This window comes from Cryptotermes secundus, unplaced genomic scaffold, assembly GCF_002891405.2.
Source record: "Cryptotermes secundus unplaced genomic scaffold, Csec_1.0 scaffold323, whole genome shotgun sequence".
Taxonomy (NCBI): domain Eukaryota; kingdom Metazoa; phylum Arthropoda; class Insecta; order Blattodea; family Kalotermitidae; genus Cryptotermes; species Cryptotermes secundus.
The window spans coordinates 2,439,128-2,465,827 of NW_019738961.1; the positions used below are offsets into that span (position 1 = coordinate 2,439,128).

Sequence of the window (26,700 nt, forward strand, 5' to 3'; positions counted from 1 at the left end):
GTCTGTCTAGGTACTGGTGGTAGTACCTGTTCGTCTCTTCCACCAGCAGACGGATAATCCCTGCGAAGTAGAGCATGAAAACGCAGAAAGGGGTGGAATCCTTATTTACATGCGGAGCTTCATTGATATTTAACCCCACAGCTCCACAGGAATGATTATTCACAACTCTCCTGCCATGCTGGGCTGGTGGTCTCCAGGTTGCCGATGAAGATGATGGGTCTTTGTCGACTTCGGGTTCTGAGCCCGTTGTTTTCTGGCCACTCTCAGAGTCTTTTGTACCGCAGTCTGAATCGGTGTCATTAATCAGCTGCTTCTCAATTTCAGCTTCTTCCAAGTGAAATGAGGCCATGGTGGCTTGTTTAAATTGTGATGTTTTATTCACAACACAACACAATGCGCTAGGCTAGAACGTTCTGGCAGTGCGGGGCTATGTCGAGAACAGTACCTCTGTGTGGTTACTTCGAGATATACACAGTCAGGGTTTCTGAAGGACAACGCTAATCGTAACGCTTATAAAACATCACAATTTCAACTATCCACCATGACCCCATTTCGCATGGAAGAAGCCGAAATTGAGAGGCTGCTCATTAATGACACCGATTCAGAATGCGGTACAGATGACACTGAAAGTGGCGAGGAAGCAAAGGGGCATTGTGGGGATATTCCAAGAACAGTACCTCTGTGTGTTTAGTCCGAAATATAAACAGAATCGTAATGCTTATAAAACATCTCAATTTCAACTATCCACCATGGCCCCATTTTGTATGGAAGAAGCCAAAATTGAGAGGCTGCTCATAAATCACACCATTCAGAATGCCGTACAGAGGAAGCAAGGGGGCATTGCGGGGATATTCCAAGAACAGTACCTCTGTGTGGTTAGTCCGATATATAAACACGTAGAGTTTCTGAAGGACAAAATACGATTAGACTTCGCCCACACTTGTGCATACAGAAAGATTCCGACGTGACTGGAGAATGTGCAGTACTAACATAAACTTCCTACCGTTTTGCCAGATAAGACATAGTAAGACAGGATGTCAGCAGCATGCATTTATACTGCAGAAACGTTTTGTGCAGAAACTGTATGCATATTTGTGGACAGACACTCAAAATTGGGAAATTTTTTTTTTTTGGAATCAGTGTAACAATTTTTACAGATTCTAAAACTGTAAATTACAATATCTGATTCTATATTCATTCTAGATAAAAGCTGCGTTTATTTCGTTCGTTTATCACAAAAATTGTAGAAATCACAGCATTTTCAGTAACATGCTTACAATTTTTAGTACTCTACAATGGCGGACATTTAAATTAACTCCGGGTGGCTGCCATTACGGGAATTTAAATGGCCCGTCTCTTAAAGGTTAATAGTGGCAAGTATTTATTTACAACTGTTACAAAATAGATGCATGTTTCGAAGTTTTACTGCCCTTCAGTGTGGTCACCAGCATTGTGTACAACCCGTTGCCAGCGATGTGGAAGTTGTAGGATACCTTTAGCAGCGCCTGTTGTGTTGATATTTCGAATGGAGTGGTCTACTGCCTGAAGAATTTCTGGAACAGTTCTGAAGCGAATGCCATGAAGTGGTTCCTTCATCTTAGGAATCAAGTCGGAGTCACAAGGGCTTAAGTCTGGGGAGTATGGTGGATGATACAGCACTTCGCAGCCCCATCGATCGAACAAATCAGCTACAGTTTGCCATTTCTGCATTTCCGTCAAATCATGCGGAACCCATCGTGATGCAGTTTTTCTCATGTCCAGGTGTTCCATCAGAATGTGAAGCATTGTGAAGCTGTCTCTTGGGCCAACTCATGAATCATATGGCATCGATCACTCTCCAGTAACGCGGAAAGAGTATACACTTCTTCTCTGACACTAGGATGACCTGGCCGACGCATGTCTGCCACATTTTGGCATCCCTCATTNTCTGAGATATCCTGAAGAAAATTCTATATGAATTTGCATTTCCCCCCCCCTTCAACTGACATACTCGTAAAGTTGTCCCTGTGCTTAACTAATTAAGAGCAACACCATGGAGGCGTATGGGGGAGTGGATATATAGATCTGCATTTCCTTGACCTTGGCACTGCCTGGAGGTGAGTGGTCAGCTTCACGCCCCGGCCGCTTTACCCCNGTCAATCTTTATCCAACTCTGTTGTTCCTGTTTCAAAAACATCCTGACAACACTACATTAAACCGGCAGCTAACACGAGGCTCTGTTGTTCTCGTCACTGCGCATGCGTGTGATGTGGGAAGGGAGAGTCCATTTGCTCTGAGTTAAGGTAGGTATGTAACTAACGTGTGGTATAAGCGACATTATTTGGTTCCGTTGCATGGCGTCTCTACAGCAGTGNACCCATTGGATAGGAGGTGGGGTGGACCCCAGAGCTGGTCTGGACGATGTGGAGAAGAGAAAATTCTTGACCCTACTGGGACTTGAACTCTGACCCCCTCAATCGTCCAGCCATTAGCCAGTCACTATACTGACTACGCCATAACTAGGGCCCGGATCTTTATGCGCTGAAAACACTTAAAATATGCGCTAAAAACACTTAAAATATGCACCAAAAATAAAACAGTATGCCCTTAAGAAACAGGTCACTTTATTCAGACTGACCTATTTACATGTACCATTCACTTCAGAAAGTAGCATCACAATAGGCAACTAGAAATCTTTCAGTGTTTTCTGGAGACAAACTGCGTCTATTGTCCGTCAAAATGATAGGCCGAGAATGATCTTTCTACATCAACTGACATGATTGGACAGTGTTTATACACTGGCGCCGAAGGTTCGGAACATTCATCTGGCTAAGATACCCTAATTCCACTCAAGTACTGACTAACTGACTGAATCTTTTTTAGTCCTGGGTTCGATTCAACACCATTTCTAACTCGCATATTATCTTTTCTCCAATTTCGCCTGGAGTGGAATTCAGTGGATAAAATTCACATCTTGATAACCAGTATCACTTCCAAAGACCACTTTTGCTTCACGGCTGCATGCATACTCATCTTCAAGTTTTGTAACCACGTCTTTTACTTGATTGAAATTCTCCTGATAAAATGAAATTGTGGATAACCATGTCCCCCAGGTTCAGGTGGCAGAGGAATCTGAGGTAGGCAGTCTTTGTAGAACTGGACACGAGCTGGTGCTTTCAGAAAGAGTTTTTTCCTACTTGCAATTAAATCGTTAACAGCTGGAAACTGTGCGTGTATTTTTTCTGCAGTACGGTGTAATCCGTGCGCTAAACGGGTTACATATATAAGATTTGGATAGAATACTTGTAAGGCCTTTGCTTCTTTCAACATATCGGAAGCTGCATCTGTGAGTAATACAAGCACCTTACAACACTTATTCTCAATTTCAGATGGCCATAGTAGTCGCAAAGAATCATTTACAAATCTTGCTATTGTGCTATACCTGGTTTTCTCTAGTACTTTGCAAGCAAGATGATGAGGTTTGCTGGGTTTGTCTGGATGTGGCTTACCAACTATGAAATTTGCTATGTATTGGCCACATAAATCGGTTGTCTCATCCACCGATATCCAGACATAGTTCCCTCCGATGTCAGAAGGGATTGAGTCCAGAGTAGATTCATCCAACAAAGGTAGATAATTTTTTCTAAGAGTTGATTCATCTGGGATTTTTTGAATTACACAATATTTCTCCAAAAATGATCGCAGAACTGGATTGCTTAATTCATTCCATGGAATGTTGCTGCATACTAAAGCCTTAAAAAAGATTGGCTGAAAATGTATTAACAGAGGATTTGGGTTTGACCTGTGTAAGAAGTAGTTGTTGTGGTGTGCTGTGCTTCCTCCCCTTCTTTGCCATAATATGTGCAGTCATTCTTGAGTGTTGTTCAAGTTGAAATTTCTTTTCACATTTTACTTCCTTTGCGCAAACTTGACAGTACACGACACCATCTGTTGAATAGTCACTATTACCCGACACCCACCAATTTTTTAAATATCTGCTGCTGCACTTTTCTTTAGGCATTTTCAGTACATGAACACTTTTTTGATGCAGACTGTTAAGGAAGAAAGTAACACATTAGCTGAAGAGACTTTTCTCAAGACCAACCCTCTGATGCTGCCGTCTGCTGTGGTGGTCTAAGGAATGCAGGAAAATCCCGTCCTCCCTCCCTTTCGAAATAACCAAGCTACCTGCTTGTATTGTAAGTGGTTAAAGTGCTGTAACTTGGAGAGTTGAGAATAGCAACTGGGAAGGGATGTCCAAAACACGGGCAAAACCGATTTTGTTTGAGCATATTGAAATTATCCTTAATTTCAAACATATATGCAGCCATATGCCCCTATGTTTATAATATGCAATAACGACCAAAACCTTCAAAATATGCATTTTCAAAAAATCAGGGCCCTAGCTATAACTGACAACTTAACTGAAGTCTAAACTATTTAATGCTTTATATTGCACCAGCCCGTATTGATCTCAGGTGTTCAGTGATGTAATAATACATCACTGCTCTAAAATATTTTACTGTTTTTTGCTTCCCATTGAAGTTCTGGATTTTCATGATTTCTGTATACTGCATTGTACTGTGTGTACTGATTCATAACACACTTTACTGGGTAGTTAGTTAGTTAGTTATTAGAGAGGGTGGGTTTCCCCATGCACTTAGACCTGTAGTGGTCCATTGTGCTTCCCTCTATGATTTCTATCAGTCTCTATATCCTACCAGTATTGGTGCTTACCAGCAGTCCCGCCCAGCCAGCGAGACCGGCTCTACTGGCTGAGAAGTATCTATAATGCTTCCCCCATCTACTGGAGCTATTAGTGACTGCTGTTGGGTGGGAAACATCCGCAATTTTGGCTCAGTGACCTCCTTTGGAGGTATGAGGTTCTTTACGTGCTCAGCTACGACACGGGACCCACGGCTTAAAGTCCCTCCCGGAGGACTTGTTCCCTGAATTTTTCCGCCCTTAAAAATTCGACGAACTCCGCCGGGTATTTGAACCCGCGTACTACGAGTCATGAGGTGGGAACGTTATCTCTAGACTACGAAGGCTGCTCACTTTGCTGGCTAAGTTGCCAGTGGATAGTTTGTTTGTATTCCCTCATCAGTGGCACTCTGTGTATGTGAATATTGTGGTCTTGTGGTCTGCATCATAAATCAGAAGACCACAGTTTAAATTTTCAACAATACAGAAACTTGAAATCTTGTGTATAAAATAAATCTGTTCTCAGGTCAATCAGTCAAGTCAGAGAAATTCACCTAAACCACAGTCAAGTATGCCGAATCATGTTACACCAGGTAGCTTGGCTGCACGACAGGTGATTCACGTTACCATGTCTGATACATCTCACTGTCGTGTTAACAACATAGCTGAAGACAGGCATCATGAAATGAAGAAAGTATCTTCCGTGGTTTCCGCCACAGTGACAGCTTTACCTACCAAATCACCATTATTTGAAGACAGTGCATCGTCTGATGCCAGAAATGATCCAGGGTCATCAGTTGCTTACCAGCTAGTAGAAAAGGTTTGTATATGTTGAATTTTGCACATCCTATACATCAGTGGTTCTCAATCTTTGTCAGACTGTGGCCCAGTAAATTTATTTTTGTATAAGAAAAAGTGGTTGAGAAACACTGCTATATATCATTTGAAGTTAAGGATCTTGGTACTTTGTGAGGTTTGAGGCTGTTATGGTGATGATGATGAGTACTACAGGAGGTGGACAAAATAATGGAAACACTAAGAAACTGAGGAATAGATTTTGTTTGTGTTGGCTACACTGAAGGAACTTAAGTTGGCAACGCTGAATGTTCTTCCATATCTTGATGCTCTGTACTGCTTGTGTCAATGAATTAGTGATTGTGTTGAGAGACAGCGCTTGTGAAAGAATCAGAAAATGAGAGACTTGTCTGATTTTGAAAGAGGGAAGATCTTTGGTGCATGTTTAGCTGGAAGATCCGTGCCAAAACTGCCACCTTATTAGGTGTATCGAGAGGGACAATTTCTAAGGTTATGTCAGCGTACACCAGTCGTAGGAAGACAACATCAGTGAAAAGGAACAGTGGGCAAAAATCAACATTGACAGAAACTTCAACTTCAGCTTTATTTTGCATCCATAACTGAAGTGAATACAATTGGACATGTCAAAAAATAACATTGAATACTTCACATGCCAGAGTCACATAAAAATTACACAGTGATCTGTCGTGATAAAATAACAACCGTTATAAGTTACATAATAATAAAAGATGCATAATACCAAAAGAAAAATGTCAGTAGTATAAAACATGCATACACAGTATTAAACATTGCAAAATTAAGACAATCAACAAACCAATCATCAGTCCAACATTAGTTGAAGAACTCTTGAAGAGAATAGAAAGTTCTGCACAGCAAATAATTTTTGAGTTTCCTCTTAAAAACACTGTTACACTGAATATGTCTGTAACGCCAGTTGGAACACTCTGGTCACGTATCAGAGGAAATGTTCAACGTGACCTCCTCCTGCCTGAACACAGGCCTCCGCTCATCGTCACATTGAGTGCTGCACACGATCAAAAATGCCCGGTGTAGTGTGTACTGCCTGACAGGCTGCCACAATGTACACCTGGAGAGTTGGTACATTAGCAACAGCAGTCGAATACACGACAGACTTTAAGTGTCCCTACAGCTAAAAGTCCAGGTGGTTTAAGTCAGGAGAGCGTGGTGGCCAAGCAATCGGTCCACCTCTACCTATCCAGCGCCCAGTGCATTAAGGTGCCTGCGGGCAGACAGACTGAAATGTGCGGGAGTACCCTCATGCTGTTGATGGAATGCTAGTGGCATATCTTCCAAGTATTCAGGTCATGTAGTATGCAAGAAATCTGTGTAGTTCTGTCCATTAAGCTTGTCCGGAAGAATGTAGGGTGACAGCAGACAATCACCAACATTGCCTGCCCAGATGTTAATGGCAAACCTCTGTTGATGAGACTAGTGGATAGTTGCATGGGGATTTGTGTCTGCCCACACGTACTGATTATGCAGATTTTGGATTCTGTCCCTTGTGAATCTCGCCTCATCCATGAACAACACAACAGCTGCAAAGTTAGGCATAAAACCACATTGTTGCAGGGAACACTGGCAAAACGTTACTCTTGCAGGATAATGCGCAGGAGACAATATCAACTTCATGCCCCAGCCACTGTACCCTAGGGAAATGGCTCTGTGTACCAGTTGGATAGGAGGCCATTTTTTTTTATTTCTTGGGATGGGGTGAGACTGAGTCTACTTGATATGTCGGCCATTAATTGGCCTATTGTACTAGCCCTGGATTATAGGTGAGGTTGGAGCATTTGGTAGAAAGGATTGGCAGGAGAAACCTGCCACAGTGCCTCTTTATTCACCACAAATGCCACATGACTTCACCTGAGCTATGACATGGCCTTCGATAGGAGGCTAGGTGTACCCCACAGCTGGAGAAGGTGAAAACTCTTGGCTCTGCCCTGAACTGAACTTCAGTTCTCCATCCATAACCTAGTCATTATACCAGATGAGCTACTGTGGTAACTAACTTCATGGAGCTGAGACCTCCTTGAGTAGCCACCAATCACAGCTACTCAAGAATTCCCACACGTTAACCCAAAGGTTCATTACTGTGTTCACAAGAGCCCTCCAGTTGTCCCTGTCCTGAGCCAGTCGATACCACCTCAAGAGCTATCTTGGCTCTTGGATATATTATTCTAGGACATGAACTCATCCTGACTTTCAGGAATTTTGAGCACAGAAGGAATGAATTTGGGTTGTTATTACAAATATGTAAAGACACATTTAGTATGAATTTGGAATGTATTTCAGGTTCGGAAACATACACAGCTGAGCCATGAGATGTCTCGTGTAGCAGTGGCAGTTGTTGTAGGTGGTCTTTGTGATCTTCTTCCACATTCAGTTACTCCTCAGTTGAATGCCATGCTTTTGCATTTGCAAGGACCTCTTGCAGCGCCAAAGCTATTCATTGAGGAGACTCATGATGCTCATAGATTGAGAGTCATTTTCACTGAACTCACATCTTGTAAGGAAGACTCACAGCAAAGGAGTTGGATGCTTTATGAAGATGAAACAACGATTATTGAATATATTCAGGAACTTATATCTATACTGGTAAGTTGCAGATAATTGTTAAGAGTTTGTAAGAGTTTCAGTACTTTCTTTCCATAGCATTTCTTTCTGATTTTTTTGCCAGGGCTTTTCTCTTTTCTTGCTATCTTCCAGTATCTGGTTGAACCATCTTGTTCTGGGTCATCCAATAGGTCTTGTGCCATTCTGTTGTAATTGTAATGTTTTTCTCTGTGTCGTTGCCTATAGGTGCTTTTGAAGTGGCCATACCTTTGTAATCCTTCTTTTCTAACTCATTTTACCTTATGAGTCACAAAATTATTTCTTGTAGAAGAATATTTACTTGAATTTGATTAAAATGGAAAGAAGTGTAGAAAGTTTTATGTGTGTGAGATAGACTAGGGTGGGAATCAGTACAGAGACATAGGAGTTGAGGTTCTCACTTCAGTGCTTATAAAGAGTTCTGTCTTCTGCCCTTTGAAAGTCATCTGATGTTTTGCAGGAACATGTTGCCCCCAGCTTGATCAAAGAATAAGCGAAGTAAGAAACCAGCATGAAGTTGGCTGTGCTTCCTACCAGTATCAGATCTAAAATAGCTTTGACAGAGTCTTAATGACCGAATACAGACATGACCTGCAGTGCGTATCATAAAGAGAACAATGCAACGACACATATTGCATCATGTAGGATAAATAAAGAGGTAGCAATATGAACATGCAGTGCAAGGGCCCCATAACATCATGACCTGGCCCCCAGCTACATTATACCCACAGTACAAGACAGGGGTAGACAGTGTACCATTAGAATGATCGAATAGGCATTCACAACCATCTTCAACTATTTATTCGTAAATTGACAATTTAATATGAGCCCATACATACCGAGTGTAATACTAAAATTCTTATAACTGTAACCTTAATTAATTTTAAATTAATTTTTATCTAACTTAATTTTAATATGGCTTAAACCTGAAGAGTAAACAAACCAGAGGTTCACTACTAAGCAATAATCACATAATAATATGATCAAATATGAAGGAAAGTATGGATCCATATTTGAACAAAAATTCAGCATCTAAGTACACAGAGATACACCTGATGATGACCCAGTAGGGGTCGAAACATGTCATGATCAACATTCATGTAAATAAAAAAAGGTAAGGTAAAAGGTAAAGCTATCCCTGTAACAGGCTGTGAAGGCCCATGGGGTTGTGAGACATCAAGGCTCCCACACTTTCTTTATAGACTTTTCATTTTATTATTTTTTTTTATTATCATTCAACAGTCCATGCATACAGGTATTACAACCATTTGGATAAGGAAATTGTCAGTTTTACATCTAATTCTCGTGCATATCGTTACAGTATACACTGCACCACCCTAATATAAGGGGTTTGTCATCTGAATAATATTATCTAGATCTAGTTACCATTAATTTCATTGTCTTTACAAAAATACAACAAATTAATCAACTACATATTACATTTACACACTTGATGAATCAAAAGACATAAATTCATCTACAGAATAAAAGGAATGTTTCAGCAAAAAAGATTTTAATTCCTTTTTAAATGAGTTAAAATTTTCCCTTTGTTTTATTTGATTGGGGACGTTATTATATAAACTAATTCCCATATATATCACACACCTCTTAAAGAGAGCTGTTTTACAGTGCTGTACATGAAAATTTAATTTTCTTCGTGTGTTATAATTATGAATGTCTGAATTTATTGCCATAAAAGCCTCGTATTTTTTGATAAAGCATGTCACCTCCAATATATACAGAGAAGGCAATGTTAAAACATTGTAATCTTTAAAAATTTGTCTACATGACATGCGACTACTAATACCACTAATCACTCGAAGAACCCCCTTTTGCAATTTAAAAATGCTTTTACTTTCCCCATCCCCACCCCACAATAAGATACCATTTCTCATACATGACTCAAAATTCGAAAAATAAATAATTTTTATCATATATGGACTCATTATTTCTTTTAATATTTTCACCATATAAATTACTTTGCATAACTTTGCTTTTAGAAATTGAGCATGAGCGCACCATTTTAGGGTTTCTGTCATGTGAATTCCAAGAAATCTCAGTTCTGACTGATATAGTACTATTTCTATATTATTAAAAACTATTTGTGGCCTTAACAGATCTCTCCACTGTTTTAAATGAAATAAGATGTCTTTTTAGTATTTATTACAAGTTTATTTTTTTGAAACCATATTTCTAATTCTTTCATAACATTCATTATTTTATATTGAAGGTCAAGTTCATCTTTTCCAGTAATTAACAAATTGGTATCATCTGCATATAAAACCAGCTTTGCTCCTTGAACATTTTCTGTAAGATCATTAATGTATAGTAAAAATAAAAGCGGCCCCAACACTGATCCCTGTGGTACACCATACTTCACTTTCCTACATGATGAATTATAACTGGTGTTGACACTTCCGTCAGTGATTTTTATTTCTACATATTGGAATCTGTTTGACAGGTAAGACTTGAACCACATATTTGGCATGCCTATTATGCCATATGAGTCTAGTTTCTCTGAAAGTATATCATGGTCTATTACATCATATGCCTTTGATAAATCAAAAAATAATCTGTGGAATATAGGCCGTTATCTAAGGCCTCCTGTATACTTTCAATAAAAGACTGATTTGCTGTGCCAGTTGATTTATTCTTTCTGAAGCCATTTTGGGCCTCTGTTAATATATTTTGAATTAAAAACGGCATTAGCCAATTATACATCAGTTTCTCTAATATTCTGGAAAATGCCGATAAAATGGATATCGGTCTATAGTTTTTAATATCATGATATTCCCCTTTTTATGCAGAGGTATCACTTTAGCTAATTTTAATCTATGTGGGAAGGTGCCTGAGCTGAAAGAGGCATTGAAAATATGAGCCAGTGGTGTTTTTACATAATTTATACATTTTTTAACAAGCTATTCTGGTATCTTGTCATATCCTGCAGATAATCTACCTTTTAGACTATTTGTTACACACTCTGTTTCATATTCAGTGACTGGATGGAAAAATATGGTATTAGGGCAGCAGTTTATCCTTTGTTTCTGCTACTGTGTGTTGTTGTTGTTGTTGTTGTTGTTGTTGTTTTGACTTACGAGTAAAAGGTTATCAACTATTTCAGCAAAGATGGTGGTGAGGTTGTCAGCCTTACGCGCCGGCTGCACTTTACCCCCCAGGAAGATTCCTGCTACTTATTTCTATTAGAGACTGAGTTGACACCAGGGCGGTTTTGCAGTTAGAAGGATTAGATAAATCGGAAAAAAAGAAAATCCACCTCATCAGGACTCGAACCCGAAACCTTCTGGTTTGTAGCATAGTGCCTCACCATATCACTGTTACCTGAATTGTCGTGTTGACTTATACAGATATACTGTTTTGAATGACACAACAGGATGCAACACATAAAGACTGCTTCATGCTGGTTTCTTCTTTGGCTTATTCTTTGACCCTGAAGATGGAGGTGGCATGTTACTTTAAAAATGTTGGATGACTTACAGTGGACTGCACAACATTATATCCCAGAAGACAGAACTCTTCAATGTAAAGACTGTTAGTTGACTATTAATATGCTAAGTTATTATTTACTTTATATTAGTTGAGTGTTACAGCATTCAAAGTATTTATGTCATGTGTCTCCTGTTATTCTGTGTACAGACAAATGCAGATGCAAACATTTCCCGACATGTGATGTCCGGAGATAAGTATCATGGAGTTAGTAGTCTAGTGCAGTATTATCAAATGGAGATTCGTTGGTCCATACGTCAGTTGCTTCTCCAGGCCTTTGGTGTCATGTGTAGTCTTGATCCTACAGTTGTCACTCTTATGCTCAACTCAGTTCTGCCGATGGAACTTGCTCGGTAAAGTATATTGTTTTGAAAATAATTTTTGCATCTCTTATTTGTGAAAGAGTGAATCTTTAGATGTTAACTGACAGACATATTAAAAATCGTTGATAAATAAGTGTTATGCAGGTGTTTCTCTTTGTCCATTTCATTTGTGAATATTTATGTGTATTGATGGTATACATTTTAATAGGTATATTGATTTTACCAATTTTACCTTTTGTTTTGTGTTTAAGTCAGTATAACAGATTGTTTTCCATAAAATATTATAACAGATTTGATAACCCTGTTGCTAGGCAACAGCTCCGTAAACACCGTCCACCATGCAAATATAGAGGAGGCTGTTTTCCATGTCCGTGGTGACATCACATAGTGGTGGGTGGTGGTCATTTGACATGTTTCCTATGGTGGTTGTCTGCTTCTTGCCTATATAAGTGACAGAATTTGTTTGGTACAGGGATCAGTTCTTGGTAGGAGATAGCCATGGGAAGTTCACAGTTGAAGAAGAATACAAGAAGTCAGCCTGTGAAGATTTAACATGTGATTTGAAGACTTTATGTGTGCTGATAGTGGGAGTGTGTATTTAGTAAGACTTTTATACTTCCTGTGTTGTAAGTCCTTCAGGACTAGTGCAGATTGACTGAGAAGATTGGCATTGAGTGATTGTAAATTGTGTAAATCAGCAATGGTGTTATAATCATTTCTAGTTATTACTTGTAAGTATCCAATGAATCCTATTGCCAATCCAAACTTGTATCTTAGTCACCGTGACACATGACAGTATTGTGTCAGAATAACAATGATTTGGAATCCACGTTCTTGTAGCCCACTATGTTTTGTATACTGAGCTTTTTTTGACTATAAATTATTACAGATATTGTTGGTTTTATGTAAGAAGCACAATGTAACTTCACACTTCCTTCCAGATCCTTTCCATTTCCTTCTCTAATCATCTTAACTTTTGATACTAATAACTTGATAATATGGTAGCTAAATGTGTGAAACACAAATGGACATTGTAAATGTACATTTGTCTGTTTTTGTTGGTAGCTGGTGGTGACAACTGACGTGTATGCTATGGAATATAAAAGTCCTTCACTATACTGGCATAGGCTTGGAGAAAAGTAATATGCATGAATTATTTACAAGTACGAGGGCAAATTGAAAAGTCTGCCTCTATTTTCTTTCAGCCACAATAATACACATACAGGGAAATCAAAATACAGGCAGTGTTCTGAGTACCTTTGACTATTTTTCCACATAGTCACCACCCCGCTTCAGGTATTTGTCCCATCGCACCACTAGTTTGGAGATGCCGCTGTTGTAGAATTCGGCCAGTTGAGTGCAGAACCACCGCCGGACAGCAGTTTTCATGTCATCATTGGAAATGAACCTCTGGCCTGCCAGGAACTTCTTCAGTGGACTGAACACGTGGTAATCACTGAGGGTGAGGTCTGGACTATACGGTGCATTCTCCATAATCTCCCATCCGAATGACTGCAGTCGGGCAGTGGTCCTGTTTGCCACATGAGGCCTGGTGTTGTCATGGAGGAGAACCACATCGTCCATTAGAATCCCTGGGCATTTTTTGCTGATGGCAGCTTGCAGACGTACGAGTGTGCCACAATAGCTGTCTGCGTTGATGGTGGCACCTCGTGGCATGAAATCAAGCAGGTGTGGTCCTCGCCGATCCGAGAAGACCATGACCATCAACTTCCCGATGGATGGTGTTCTGCGGAATTTCTTCATGACAGGCGAACCGGGATGTTTCCACACCGTGCTCTGCTGCTTGGATTCTGGAGTGAGTACCCACGCTTCATCTCTGGTGACAGTGAGATCCAGGAACCTTTCACCCTCCTTGGAGTAATGCTGCAAATGTTGCAGTGACGTCATCATTCTCTTGGCCTTGTTCAGATCATTCAACAGCTTAGGCGGTGGTTCTGCGCTCAACCGGCTGAATTCTACAACAGCGGCATCTCCAAACTAGTGGTGCGATGGAACAAATGCCTGAACCGGGGTGGTGACTATGTGGAAAAATAGTCAAAGGTACTTAGAATACTGCCTGTATTTTGATTTCCCTGTATGTGTATTATTGTGGCTGAAAAAAATAGGGGCAAAGACTTTTCGATTTGCCTTTGTAATACTGTAGTAGTGTGAAGTATGTAGGTCATGTCCAGAAATATGTATGTTCCCCTTTAAGATGCACACTTGATCCTCGATCTCATTTCTAGATTTTGTGCTTATTATACTTAACCAGTTTGGAATCTGAAATTGGAGGTTTCACTGATGAGTGGCTGTTGGCAGTGTGTTCATTTTCTTACCTATTATTTGCATAGTTGGTAGAGGCGCTGTGCTACAAGGTGGAAGGTCACTGGTTCGATTCCCAGTGAGGTCTTTGGATTTCTCAATTGACCCATTCCTTCCAGCTGCACTATGGCCCTGGGGTTGACTCAACCTCTAACAGAAACAAGTACCAGGAATATTCCTTGGGTGTAAAGGGCGGCTGGCATGTAAGGCTGATAGCCTCACAGCCATCTGTGAGCTGACTGTATAGAAAATGTGAGAGCCTTGACATCTCACAACCCTATGGCCCTTCATGGCCTGTTACAGGGATAGCTTTATCTTTTATTTTTTATTTCAAACTTAACTTCATCCTTCACCTGCTGTACTGGACTATGGTAAAATTAGATCTCGACTTCTGAGCTGAAAGGACTTTAATTAAGCTTCCTGTAATTGGATTTGAGGTTCACACAGCCATGATTATGTAGCGTGTCATTTTCTGGGATGTGACACCATGTAGTGACATAGAAGTTCACCAATATTTCAGAGTAAAACATTGCCTCCATCCCCAGGGTCAAAGAGATGCCATGAAAGTAGGTTGCATGTTTAGCATGTCTTTGCCCAAAGGTGTAGGCAAAATGTACCTCTGAAACATTGGTGAACTTATATTGGGCTACACAGTGTCACATCACAGAATATAGCACTCATCGTAGTTCTACAGTGTCAAGGTGCAACACTTTAAATTGCATATCAAAAGCTTGAAGGATCTGGTGAGTTACCCAGGTATATTCGGGGTCTTTAGTCCATTCATTCAGAACTTGTGATCTTTCTTGGGTTTGTCATTTTTGCATGTGTTTTCTTGTTATCTTCAACTTTCTGTATCTAAGAAAAACATTTTATACATAGTCACATTTAACAGTATTCCATTATTAGTGGGTTTTGTCTTGTAGAGATATGCGAACCAATCCAAGGGATATACCACGTCTCAACTACTCTTCACTTCTGCTCTCAATGATCTTTTCAATGGGAGAACCCATGCCAGTCACACACATGGGTGAGTAAAGTTTGCTCCCATGCTAATCTTTCTGAACCTCTTTGTATATGCATGATAACTTGTGTTAAGTGAAGCAGTTGACATTTAACTTTTTGGTTGTCTTATGGGTTTATAAATTCACACTGAAAACACGCTTGATGCCATTTCTGCTCTTGGATGTGGGCAACATTTTGTTGTTTCAGAGATACATTTTTTTCTCCACATTTAGGGTTGATTGTAGCTTATGATGAGATGACCTTGTCTCTGATTCTCTGCAGAAAGGCTAGATTTGAGTTGTGTTTCCTCAGGTGTTCTAAGTTCCCTTTGTGTGGGTGAGCATGTGCATGTGTGCGTGCTCTTAACAGAGGTGTGTAATTATTGATCAGGTGAAGTCAGTAACTACACACCCCTGTGGGGAGGACATACACAGCAACATTGTAGAGTGGAGATTGGACAATAACATAGTACCATACAAATATTCATTTACAGTTTACTTTTGTGATGTTAGGTCACCCATCACAAACGCAAAATATGGTGTAGCAATGGATTTGGAATATCTTTACAAATTTTGTTTGATGATTTTTTGTAGCCAAGGACATACCAGCTTAGTAAGAATTCAAATCTTTTTCATTCTATTTGAGCATTTTAAGGGAATGAATGTTTCTGCTACCAAAAGTTTAGTACAAAGAAAGTGAAAGTTATTTTCACAGGTTGTTAATGATTATTTAAAATAAACCTTTTGCCTCCATCTTCCTTGATAAGGAAACGGCAGGTTACTTCAAAATGCACACAATGGTTTTGACTGCAATAAGAATCTCAGATCTGATTGAAACTGCAGATTGTTTCCTTACACTTCTAAACTGAACATAACTACAAGACTTCTCTGGAATGTTCCAAGAGTCTTTTATAGCTTGTAATATTTTGTGAAGGAAACATTCATTTCTGAAACTCTTCAAGGTCACACAATTGATTGGGGTTCTCACTGTAGTGACTATGGAGATTAATGTCATCTGAGATATTACACCTAATAATGTGGTAGGTATTTACTGGAATTTCAGAATAACACGTTTTCATCTTCAGTGTAGAAGAATAATGAAGCATATGTTGAACGTGCAGGCTGAATCCTTTCCCTGCAGTTCAGAAAGTTCTTTTTTTTATTAGTACAGGGCTTTCATCAACTGCTTCAGTCTTTATCATTGCTTTTTAACTATTCAAATGTTGTCTCCCTTGTTTCCCCCAAAATATTGGTAAATATTGACCAAATTACATGCAGTCACTTCTTAAAAAGACAGTAATCTTCAAATCTGGATTATAAACCATTTCATAAAAATTATTATAGGGAACTCAGATGGAGATGTTCTGAGTATTAATTATAATGTGTAATTTTCTAGAACATTTAGGTCTTGACTTTGTGTCATTCCTGTTCGACCTGATTGAATGTCCTCCTGATACTGATGTGGAAGAGCAGATTCCAGACCTGTTCGTGAACTTGGTGCTGGCTTATAATCTGCAGTTTGCAGCAGATGTTGAGAACGTGATGCTGAAAGCTCTGTTGCAAAGGCCCCTAGCCAAAAGTTTTACTGAGAAGACATTACTTCTCCTCAACAGAGAAGGTGAGGAAAGGCAGTCACTGAACAGTGGCCCACACACTAGCCCATATGGACTGTGAAGGGTATAGATATTCATGGCATATGCCATGCAGATTACATGTATTCTATAATTACTAACCTTACATGCATCCCATAAGTTTGTAGTATTATTTTTAGCATGAGTTCCCTGCTTTGTGCAATTTACAAATCATATTTACAGTATAGTGATTAAAAAGCAATGAGGTATTTGGTCATGAAAGTAATGAAACCTTGTGTTTGAGACATGGCAGTAACCTAAAACCAGTTCTTTTTTGTATATGAATGGTTATATGAACATAAATGTGAACTGAATTTAAAAATATAGCTCTGTCAATATTCTGCATTTCATCGCGTCATTTTGCATGTATGTTTTTATCTGCATCACGTATATGTAATTTTCAGTCATAAAATTCTATATAGTTGAATTTTTAATTTTTTTCTTAATGCTAGTGGGGTGGGACCAATCCCCTTATACTGCGGCCACTTCTGGCCTATTGTACCAGCCCCAGATGATGGGTGAGGGTGATTGTGGAGCAATTGATGGAATGAAGATTGGCAGGGGAAGCCGAAGTACTCAGAGAAAACCTGCCCCAGCGCCACTTTCTCCACCACAAATCCCACTTGACCAGATCCGGGATCGAACCCGGCCCACCGCGGTGGGAAGCCAGCAACTAACCGCTTGAGCTGTGATGCGGCCCTATGTAGCTGAAAGTGTTTGTGAATATTAACATGTCAAGAAGCAATTTGAACACAATGATAGAATCCTTATATCTTGTGGAGTTCTGTCATTATTTGCTGATGACTGAGCATTATCTACCATCCTACCACTTGATACTGTGTAGTCTAGCTTCTGACAGCATCATAAAATAGCCCACTATTGAAGGAAAGGGTATATAAACTCTGAGGGAAAATCATGATTGATGGATGCTTCTTTCATAAAGCCATTCCTGGTCATGGCTTGCAACACAGTTCACCTGCACTCCTATCATTCTAGTAGGCTGCTGTGCATAATTCTGTGTAAGTACACAGTGATGGACAGACAAGTGCAGTTGCTCGTATGAGTTTTGTAATTGTCCTTTTATGTTATTTGCATAAAGAATTTATGATTACTCCTTACTGAACAGTCTGCATACTTTCAATGACAAAATGACAAGTGTTGAAAGACTGACAGGATTACTTTGCTCATGAGAAAGTATGTGTAAACCTCAAATTTTCAAGGTTAGATTTGGAAAAATGTTTCAATAAAAATGATGAATTTTCAGTCTAAAACTTCGAGAATTTTCAGATAACTGTCTTTCATTTTTGCCAGTAGCATGCAATATAGCCCATCCATCAGAACTGTAATGGTTGGCAATATTGGCATGACTGAGGTTCACCTGAAAATAGGACGCTGTTCACTTTGCAGTGTGAAAAGTGGCAGGTGATACAAATTATGATTACAGTGGAAAATAGGTGGAGAAGAGTCTCATCTCAGTTCTCAAAAAGCTTTCAGAATTCTGATCTTGAGCTTGTCTTGAACTGAAAAGTCGTTCTTTCACTTGCTTGCTGATGAACTTTGTGGATTATCAAGGTATGGTGTTTTGTTTTGGGCTGCTGTAGTGGATCCTGTTCGAATTTTTGAGCATCAGCCTGCTCCACCTCATTCAGTTCTCAAGCTGTTTGTGGATCTGTTCAGCACCTCTCAGACAGCTACACTCTTCTACACAAATGATACAAAGGTGCTCATTGATATCATTGTCAGACAGCTGGCTGACCTGTCACCTGGAGACAATGTAAGTGTCAACAGTGTAGTCTCTAGAAACTGAGAACCAGGATAGCTCAGTTGGCATAGTGAAGGGCTACAGGCTGAAGAGCCGGTGTTCGATTCCTGGCAGAGACAAGAGACTTGTATCTATGCAGTTGCATACAGACTGGCTGCAGGACATATCCAGCCTCTTATCCAGTGAATGCCGGGAGCTCTTTCCCCAGGGGTAAAGAAGCTGGGGCATGAAGGTGATCACTTACCTCACTCTAGTGCTGAGGTCAAGAATGGTGGAGCTGTACCTCCACTTCCCCATGTCTTCATGGTATGGTGCTTAATTAGTTAAGCACAGGGTAACATTTACCTTTTTACCTTTTAGTATTTAGAAGTTAACTAGTTGAGGTATACTAAGTGTTGAACCTTGTGAAGCCTTAACTTCTGCCTGGTACGTTGTACAGTAAACTCTCATTATAATGGACTAATAAAGGGGGAAAGGTGCTTTTATTGCTGAGGTCTGCTATACCCAAGTGAAGTACACCATAGGATACATAAAAAATACAGGCAATAAGCATGGAAACACAGTGTGATTACATAAAGATTTTTATATTGTTTTTTTAATTTTAAATATTTTTCCAACAACAAAACACTCTTAATGTCTGCATGTTTCTAAAAGATTCACAGTTGTACACAGCCAGATTCTGTCATATCTGGGTTCATTACAGTGAGGGTTTACTGTAGTTGTATTTTTAAAGAATACTGAAGTCTGTGGATAGTTATTCAAAGGGGGGTTAAGTTTTTGATTCATGTACATCAGATTTTGCTTTTAAGTTCATGTGAACTGTATGTATGCATCTTTGAAAGACATTCTATGGGCAAGTAGTTCCCAACCACTTGTAGTCTGAGGCCCTTCTGATGTGAATAAGGAGGTTTGAGGACCCCAGGATATTTAAATCTTACTTAAAATTTCAAAGAATTATTACTAATGAACCTTAATGATATAAGTTTAGTTTTTTTTTGCATGACATTGTATATTTGTGATTTAATGCAGCCTTTTGGGATTAATATTAATACAGAATCTGTGTTGGTCAATTTCTTTTTGATGTTATGCCATTGGAATACGCCATAACCTCATACTTTATTGTTGCCTGCAGTTGTTAATAATGACATGATGGATGCTTAGTCACATTTTATTAAAAATGTGTGGTACATGTGATTTCTTTGCACTTTGTTCACTGTTTTAGCGAAGACACCAATATCTGGAATTGTGTCGGCTGGTAATGCGAAACACAGCTTACTCTGATCACCACCATCGACGGGATGACATCCTTAAATGCTTCACAAGAATATTCTGCGAGGAAACGGAACAAAGCAAATCTGATCAGCAGTTGGTGCGAGAAATCTCCAATGAATTCCCTCAGTACTTCAAGGCCTAGAGATGACTGCAGTCCATCTTGATGTGTATGTGAGGCCATTGTTCACATAGATTAGCTCAATTTTAAGTATTCATGTAATGAATTAAATGACCAAGGAGTACTATTTTCTCTTAGAATGTAACAATAGAGGAGTTGGGGTAACTCAGTTGGTACGGCGAACAGATTATGTGCTGGAAGACTGAGGAGTTGAGGTTTGATTCCTGAACCTCTTTGTGGCCCACCCAGCCTCCTATGCAGTGGGTATTAGGGACTGTTTTCTTGGAGGTAAAGTGGTAGAGGTGTGAAACTGCCCACTCCCATGTAGTGCTGAGGCTAAGAATGGTGCATGTAATGGGCACTCCCCAGTATGTCTTCATGGTATAGTGCTTAATTACTTGTACCTTCATATTATAATAGTTCTCAATTTGTATTTTTCTGCGTTTCTTTTAATTTGTGGGATTGTCGATGTGTGAAGAGACAACCACTTATTAAACTTCTATACGATTATTTATTGTCGCTATACAGAATATACAGACAAAGTTAAGTTGAAGACTTGAAGGCTGCAGGTAGGTTGGTTGAAGAAGATTGATTCTTTCGAATTGAGTCTTATGTTACAACTGACAATCAGTTGGCCAGTCTGTCTTGGAATAAACCAACAATCTGGGTCTTATGATGAGATTTCTATTACTGTTAGACAGTTGTAGGTTTGTTGAAGTGGGGCACTTTCTCTGACGAGAGGACGGGTCTGTTGTTTACAATGGCTGCTGGCCCTCACCAGCGCAGTCATTCTCAGGTTCAAGCCCTGTAGGATTTCTACCATATTTTACTGTCCCAGATTCAAGACTTCCCTTTTTGTTTACTCCTATGACTTGCAGGGTTATGGTGGAAGTATTTGACCATGCCTTCACATGGGATAATGACTCTGGATAGGGGCCTTCCTTAAATAGTTTCATTCCAACCATGTAACGCATATTTGGGGTACCATTCTGTTACTGTGTTATCTTGATTTGGTTCCATGGATACCTTCATTACTGATTCATTGCATAGCAATGAATAATTCATAGTGATGATTGTACAATAAGTACATTGTTGTTACAACGCTTGGTTTAGTGTGTGCGGTTCCCACAAATTTTGTTTAGGATGACAAATTATGTACACTGTAATTAAATTACAAAGTAATTTACAATACTTTTGTAAAAATGACTTATATAGACGTTATAAATTAAACAAATTCTTGGAAATCATTCACATTATACAGGGTATGTCAGTGAATCAGGCAATTTTAAAAACTTTATGAACAGTGAATTATTGCATTTATTTGGTTTTAACATATATGAATACAGTGTAAACATAAAAGCATTTGGTTTTTCTCAATTAACTCACTGAAAACAGAAGTCCATTTCCCAAAAATAACATCCGACAGATGACCACCATTCCGCTGTAGGCACTCGGTAAGTCTCTTCGTAAAGTCACTCATTACTCTTTGCAGCATCTCTACAGGAATTTGTTCAACTTCTTCCCAAATTTTATGTTCAACTACTGAACTGTGTGGGGTGCTGGAGCTTTGAAATCTTGGGATTTCATATATCCCCAGATAAAAAAATCCCATGTGGAAAGCTCAGGTGACCTGGCTGGCCATATGATGTCCCCATATCTGGAGATAACACGATGAGGAAACAGGTTATTAACAACTGCCATGGAAGCTTGTGTGGTGTGGCACATAGTCCCATCTTGCTGGAAAAACGTTTCTTCCTTGACTGGAAGATGAGCAAGTGCAGGAGCTAAGAAGCTCTCCAACATGTGAACGTAACGTGGTCCAGTCACAGTTACAACCCTTTCCCACTCATCTTCAAAGAAGTACATGCCAATAATTCCAAACAAAGATATCGCGCACCATACTGTGACTTTGGAACTGTGAAGTGGTCTCATAAATTTCTTTGGGGTTTGTGGCTGACCAATAGTGGAAATTTTGCTTGTTAACAAACACTGATAAATGGAAATGAGCTTCATCGCTCATCAGTAAGTTATTAACAACATCTTGGTTTTGATTAATTAATTGTAAAAAAGTCTGGCAGAAATCGACTCTGTTTTCATAGTTGTGTTCGTGTAGTGCATGAGTAATTTGAATTCTGTAGGGGTAGAAGTGGAGGTCTTTGTGCAAAATCCGTCAAACGCTGGCTTCGGACAGCCTGAGTGATGTAACATGGCGATGCAAGGACCAACGTGGACTTTATTCAATGGGTTCTCTCACTCCCGCTACATTCCCGGGTGTATGTGCTGTTTTTATGCTACTACCTTTCTTCTTTAGTGTAGAACCAGTAGCCTCAAAGTTCTGAACCCAGGTCTTGATGGTATGGGTAGATGGAACAGCACGATTGCAATGAATACCAAACTCTGTTTGAAATTCATGCTCAGTGATCCTGAAACTCACTGTTTTTGTAAAATGCTTTCACAGCAAAAGCACGTTGTGCTCCAGTCCACGACACCATTGCAACTAAAACGCTTTGAAGTAGGCTGCTGGGTGGCAGTAGTGGCATCCTCCCACTCGAGCCAATCTATGAAAAAACACTGCTGCCAAATTGCCAAATTCATTGACACACTCTGTATGTTATGTTAGAGATAAATTACTTGCTAGTGGTATATTAAAAAATCACTATTTCTGCACTGTCTTACCATTCCATATTCAAAGTAAAACACTGCAAAATAGATCCTTCACTGCATTACTAATGAGTAAATAAAATTATCATAATATGCAGTGTATAACTGAAAAGTTTTTTCTATTAAGCGAGTATAGCTATGAGTATACTGCTGGGGTTCAGTACCCGCCAGGTGGAAGAGACTTTTCTGTTCACAACGTCCAGACCAGCTCTGGGGCCAACCTGGCCTCCTATCCAATGGGTACCAGGGCTTTGCCTGCAGGAATAAAGCAGCTGTGCATTAAACTGACCACTCTGATCTATTGCAGAGGTCAGTACATGGATCTATATGTCCACTTCACCATTAGTCTTCATGGTATGGATTAATTAAGCCAGGATAAAACCACCTTGACTATCTTGTGCTCTTCATGGTAGCATAGTTGGTTGAGGCATTATGCTAGAAGCTGGAAAGTCACAGTTTCGAGTCCCAATGAGGTGGATTTTTTCAATTTGCCTAATACTTCCAGCTGCGCTATGGCCCTGGGGTTGACTCGGCCTCTTAACAGAAATGAGTACCTAGAGTCTTCTTGGGGGTAAAGAGCAGTTGGCACATAAGGCTGACAATCTTACTGCCATCAGAGCCGAATGTCTAGAGCAGTGGTCGGCGAACCGGGGTAAATTACCCCAAGTGGGGTAAAAATGAAATTCTTGGGGGTAATGAGGACTCAATAGACATAAATTAAATTGTATAAAAAACGCGTTCCTTGTTATGACAGAAATTTTTCTTCCGGCATATAACCATCCATAACAACGGCTGCTACGGTAATTGTTTAAGAGTCCATCATGGCAGCGTGACGTCATCACTAAACACTTCTATAGATAAACGCACCCAACATGTTGTGGACGATAGCGTTTGGATCAAAGCTTTTACGAGTATATTGGAGACAGAAAGCAGAACAAAACAAGATTGCTGCCTTTTCAAGGTTGGCTTTGTTTTTGGAAGATTGTGAAAATATTACTTTTGACGACATCAAGGACACAGTTATAAGGCATGTTACCAAACTCAAAAAGCGGTTCGATGATTACTTTCCAGATCTTGATTCACATAATGTCAGTTGGGTTGTAGATCCCTTTAAATGTGAAATTGCTGATGTACCAGAAGAGCCTCAAGGGTTGGCAGAGGCACTTCTTGAACTTCGATCCAATAATGAAGCACGTATTGAATTTGAAAACAAAGCAGATCTGTCATATTTTTGGATGTCAAGAGCTGCAAATGCTTTCAAAATTGCACATGAGGAGGCAGTCAAAAAATTGCTGCCCTTTGCAACAACCTACCTTTGCGAACAAGGATTTTCCACTCTACTGAACATAAAAACAAAGCAGAGAAATCGATTGGACCCCGAAGACAGTATGCAAATTGCTCTGACATCAAAATGTCCCAATTTTGATGATGATGTATCAAAAATGAAACAACATCATTTCTCCAAAACCTTAAGTGAAAAAAAAAAAATTCTAAGAAATCTTTTTGTTTCATAATGAGGATATTAATTTACTCGTATTTTATCGCATTTATTTTATACTTTTTATATTGATAATTGCATTCTCCATATAAATAGATTCAACAAACCTTTTGAATCTGAATAATAATCTATGATTTTCTCTCTTTCAAATCAAGGGGGTAACGTCGGCGTAAATAAATATATTTTGGGGTAATAAGTAAAAAAGTTCCCCGACCCCTGGTCTAGACTAATTTGTGGGAGCCTTGATGTCTCACAACCCAATGGGCCTTCATGGCCTGTTACAGGGATAGCTTTACCTTTTTACCTGTGTTCTTATATTTTGTTTTTATAAATTAAGCATATTTTTCCTTTAGTACCAAATAGACTTAAGTTCTGTGTTTTACAAGTTATTAAAATTAAACTTAAATATTATTGTAGTAATATTGTGTATTACAGAGTTTGAGGCCGGAATGGTTTGTACAAGTTATGTGTAGAAAATGACAGAGTTCTGAAGGAATCTTTGGAAGCAGATCATAAAATGAAGACAGCTATTCAGAAGACCAGTAGCTGGATGGTATGCTTAGAAAAGCAGAATTTGGGAATATAAGAATACAAAAAAATTAATATAAGAGGAAAGGATGGGGAAAGTTGGAACATAATGGAATTACTTTATTATGAAAATATTAAGAAATTATGGTATATTACTCATGTAACTGGTGGAGTACTGTAATAATTAAGGCTTAACAAAAATCAGTCACATAGAAATGATTGTTATGACTGTCTGCATAATTAGTGATTAAAGCATACAATATCTTATAATATTTAAACCATATATTGCATCTCAGGTTATTGTTACAGGTAAGTAATGTAGTTCCTTATCAGGAATATGTCAGCTGTTAGGTTTCATGTCCTGTCACAATTTTATTCTTTTATGTGTTTTTCTTAAACTTAGGTTCACCTGATATTTGTTTGCTATGATCATTCTTTTATTATGTTGTTTTTCATCTTTATGTGTTGTATCTAAAAGGTGTGTACACATGTAAAATATGAATTGATTTATAGATTTTACAGCTTTTCTTTCAAACCTTTTAGTCTCTCATGAATTTTTAACAAGATATACCAAGAAAGTTCATTTAGCCCCATAAAATTAGTGGCTTTGATTGACCACTGTGAACTGACGTGTTCATTTTCATATGTATTTTAACATGAATTCACTGAAGCTGTAATATTGGTCTTGTAGGTTGCATATGAGTTAGTATTGTACTTGTCAGCAATAATTAACCTACAAATAGAGATAAAAACTTCTCAATTTCTAATCATACTTTCACATAGTGATTTTCAGAATTTATTGTCTATTATCCAGAGATTAATATAGTGACAATTGCATTTTCATGGAAAGCCTATTATCACATGTGTTACTGGTAACTTTTGAAGTGTTTTCTCTGTTACTACTCTCCTGTAGTTATGAACTGAAGACTCTTAACATTTAATGAAAACTTGATATTATTTTAAATGTCTGTTATATGTATTGAAAGTGTAAATACTCAGTGGTATCGCTCTGCAAAGAGCATTAATATTTTTATAATAATCATGCCAGGAAATTGGTTTCACAATTTCCTGTGTTGCTTGTTATCTGTTCATCAGATGAGTTGCTAGTCATAGTCGCCTTCAGTATAGCCACACCATCTTCATGCTGTACATTTTCATTATGTTGTATCCACCAGCAGTTTTTTGTGCATTCTAGGTTCTTGTTCAGTCTTTTTATCAGTCTGTGTACATTTTTCATACATCTTATCAGTATGGTATGTTGCCCCTTTTTTGTACGGATGAGGGCTGTGTTGCAAACATTTAACAGGAACCTGTTTCGTTAAGGTGGCTGAGCAGGAATGTGGTACATGACATGTAGGGAAGGAAGACAGGGACCAATTCATTGCAACATTAAAAGCCCTTTTAAGGGCGACCCATTCCTACTGGCTCAAATGCAACTCTTCCCGTACCTCCCTATATATCATGTGCAATTTTCTTGCTTGGCTTATGCTTCTACTCTGAAAATGGAGGAAGCAGGTTCAAGTGTTGGAAACATAGTCCAGTTCCGCATGGTGCCATCGCTCAAAGACAGAATTAGGATATTTAGTAAAGTGGTCTGAAGGCATACATTGTACTTAGATGTTATGTTATTTTCCACATCTTTTAATGTAGTATGATAAAAGATTGTATAGAAAACACCCAGGACCAGTTACACCATACATTACCACACCAAAATTCTGGTGATCTGCATGATCCATTCCTACAGTTTGTTGTTACGCAACGGATCATCAGTCATTTTTCAGATTTCACTCTTATTCTTAGGCTAAGGTGAGACTGAGCCCCTCGGAAATCAGGCCTTTTGGTAACCCAGTTGTACCAGCCCCAGATGATAGGTGAGAGAAATGGAACATTTGGTGGAATTAGAATTGGCAGGGGAAACTGAAATGCTTGGAGAACACGTGTCACAATGCCACTTTCTCCAAATTACTG

General features: G+C 39.0%; 1 protein-coding gene across 3 annotated transcripts in view; it reads left to right on the forward strand.

The window, feature by feature from the left end:
- The window catches only part of LOC111871430 (NCK-interacting protein with SH3 domain), a 38,622-nt gene extending 11,936 nt beyond the window's left edge, over positions 1-26,686 (forward strand). Inside the window, exons 4-11 of one of the 3 annotated variants that reach the window (XR_002844021.2) lie at positions 5,210-5,503; positions 7,813-8,115; positions 11,767-11,969; positions 15,185-15,288; positions 16,659-16,880; positions 18,495-18,667; positions 19,878-23,015; positions 24,640-26,686. Coding sequence is in view for 2 of the 3 variants with exons in the window: in XM_023864532.2 (XP_023720300.1) it covers positions 5,210-5,503; positions 7,813-8,115; positions 11,767-11,969; positions 15,185-15,288; positions 16,659-16,880; positions 18,495-18,667; positions 19,878-20,069 (1,491 nt within the window). In the remaining variant the exon portion in view is untranslated. Of the gene's footprint in view, positions 1-5,209; positions 5,504-7,812; positions 8,116-11,766; positions 11,970-15,184; positions 15,289-16,658; positions 16,881-18,465; positions 18,668-19,877; positions 23,016-24,639 lie in introns of those variants that run through there. The other 2 variants (XM_023864532.2, XM_023864533.2) reach the window with 2 other exon arrangements.
- Positions 26,687-26,700: the final 14 nt, after the last annotated feature.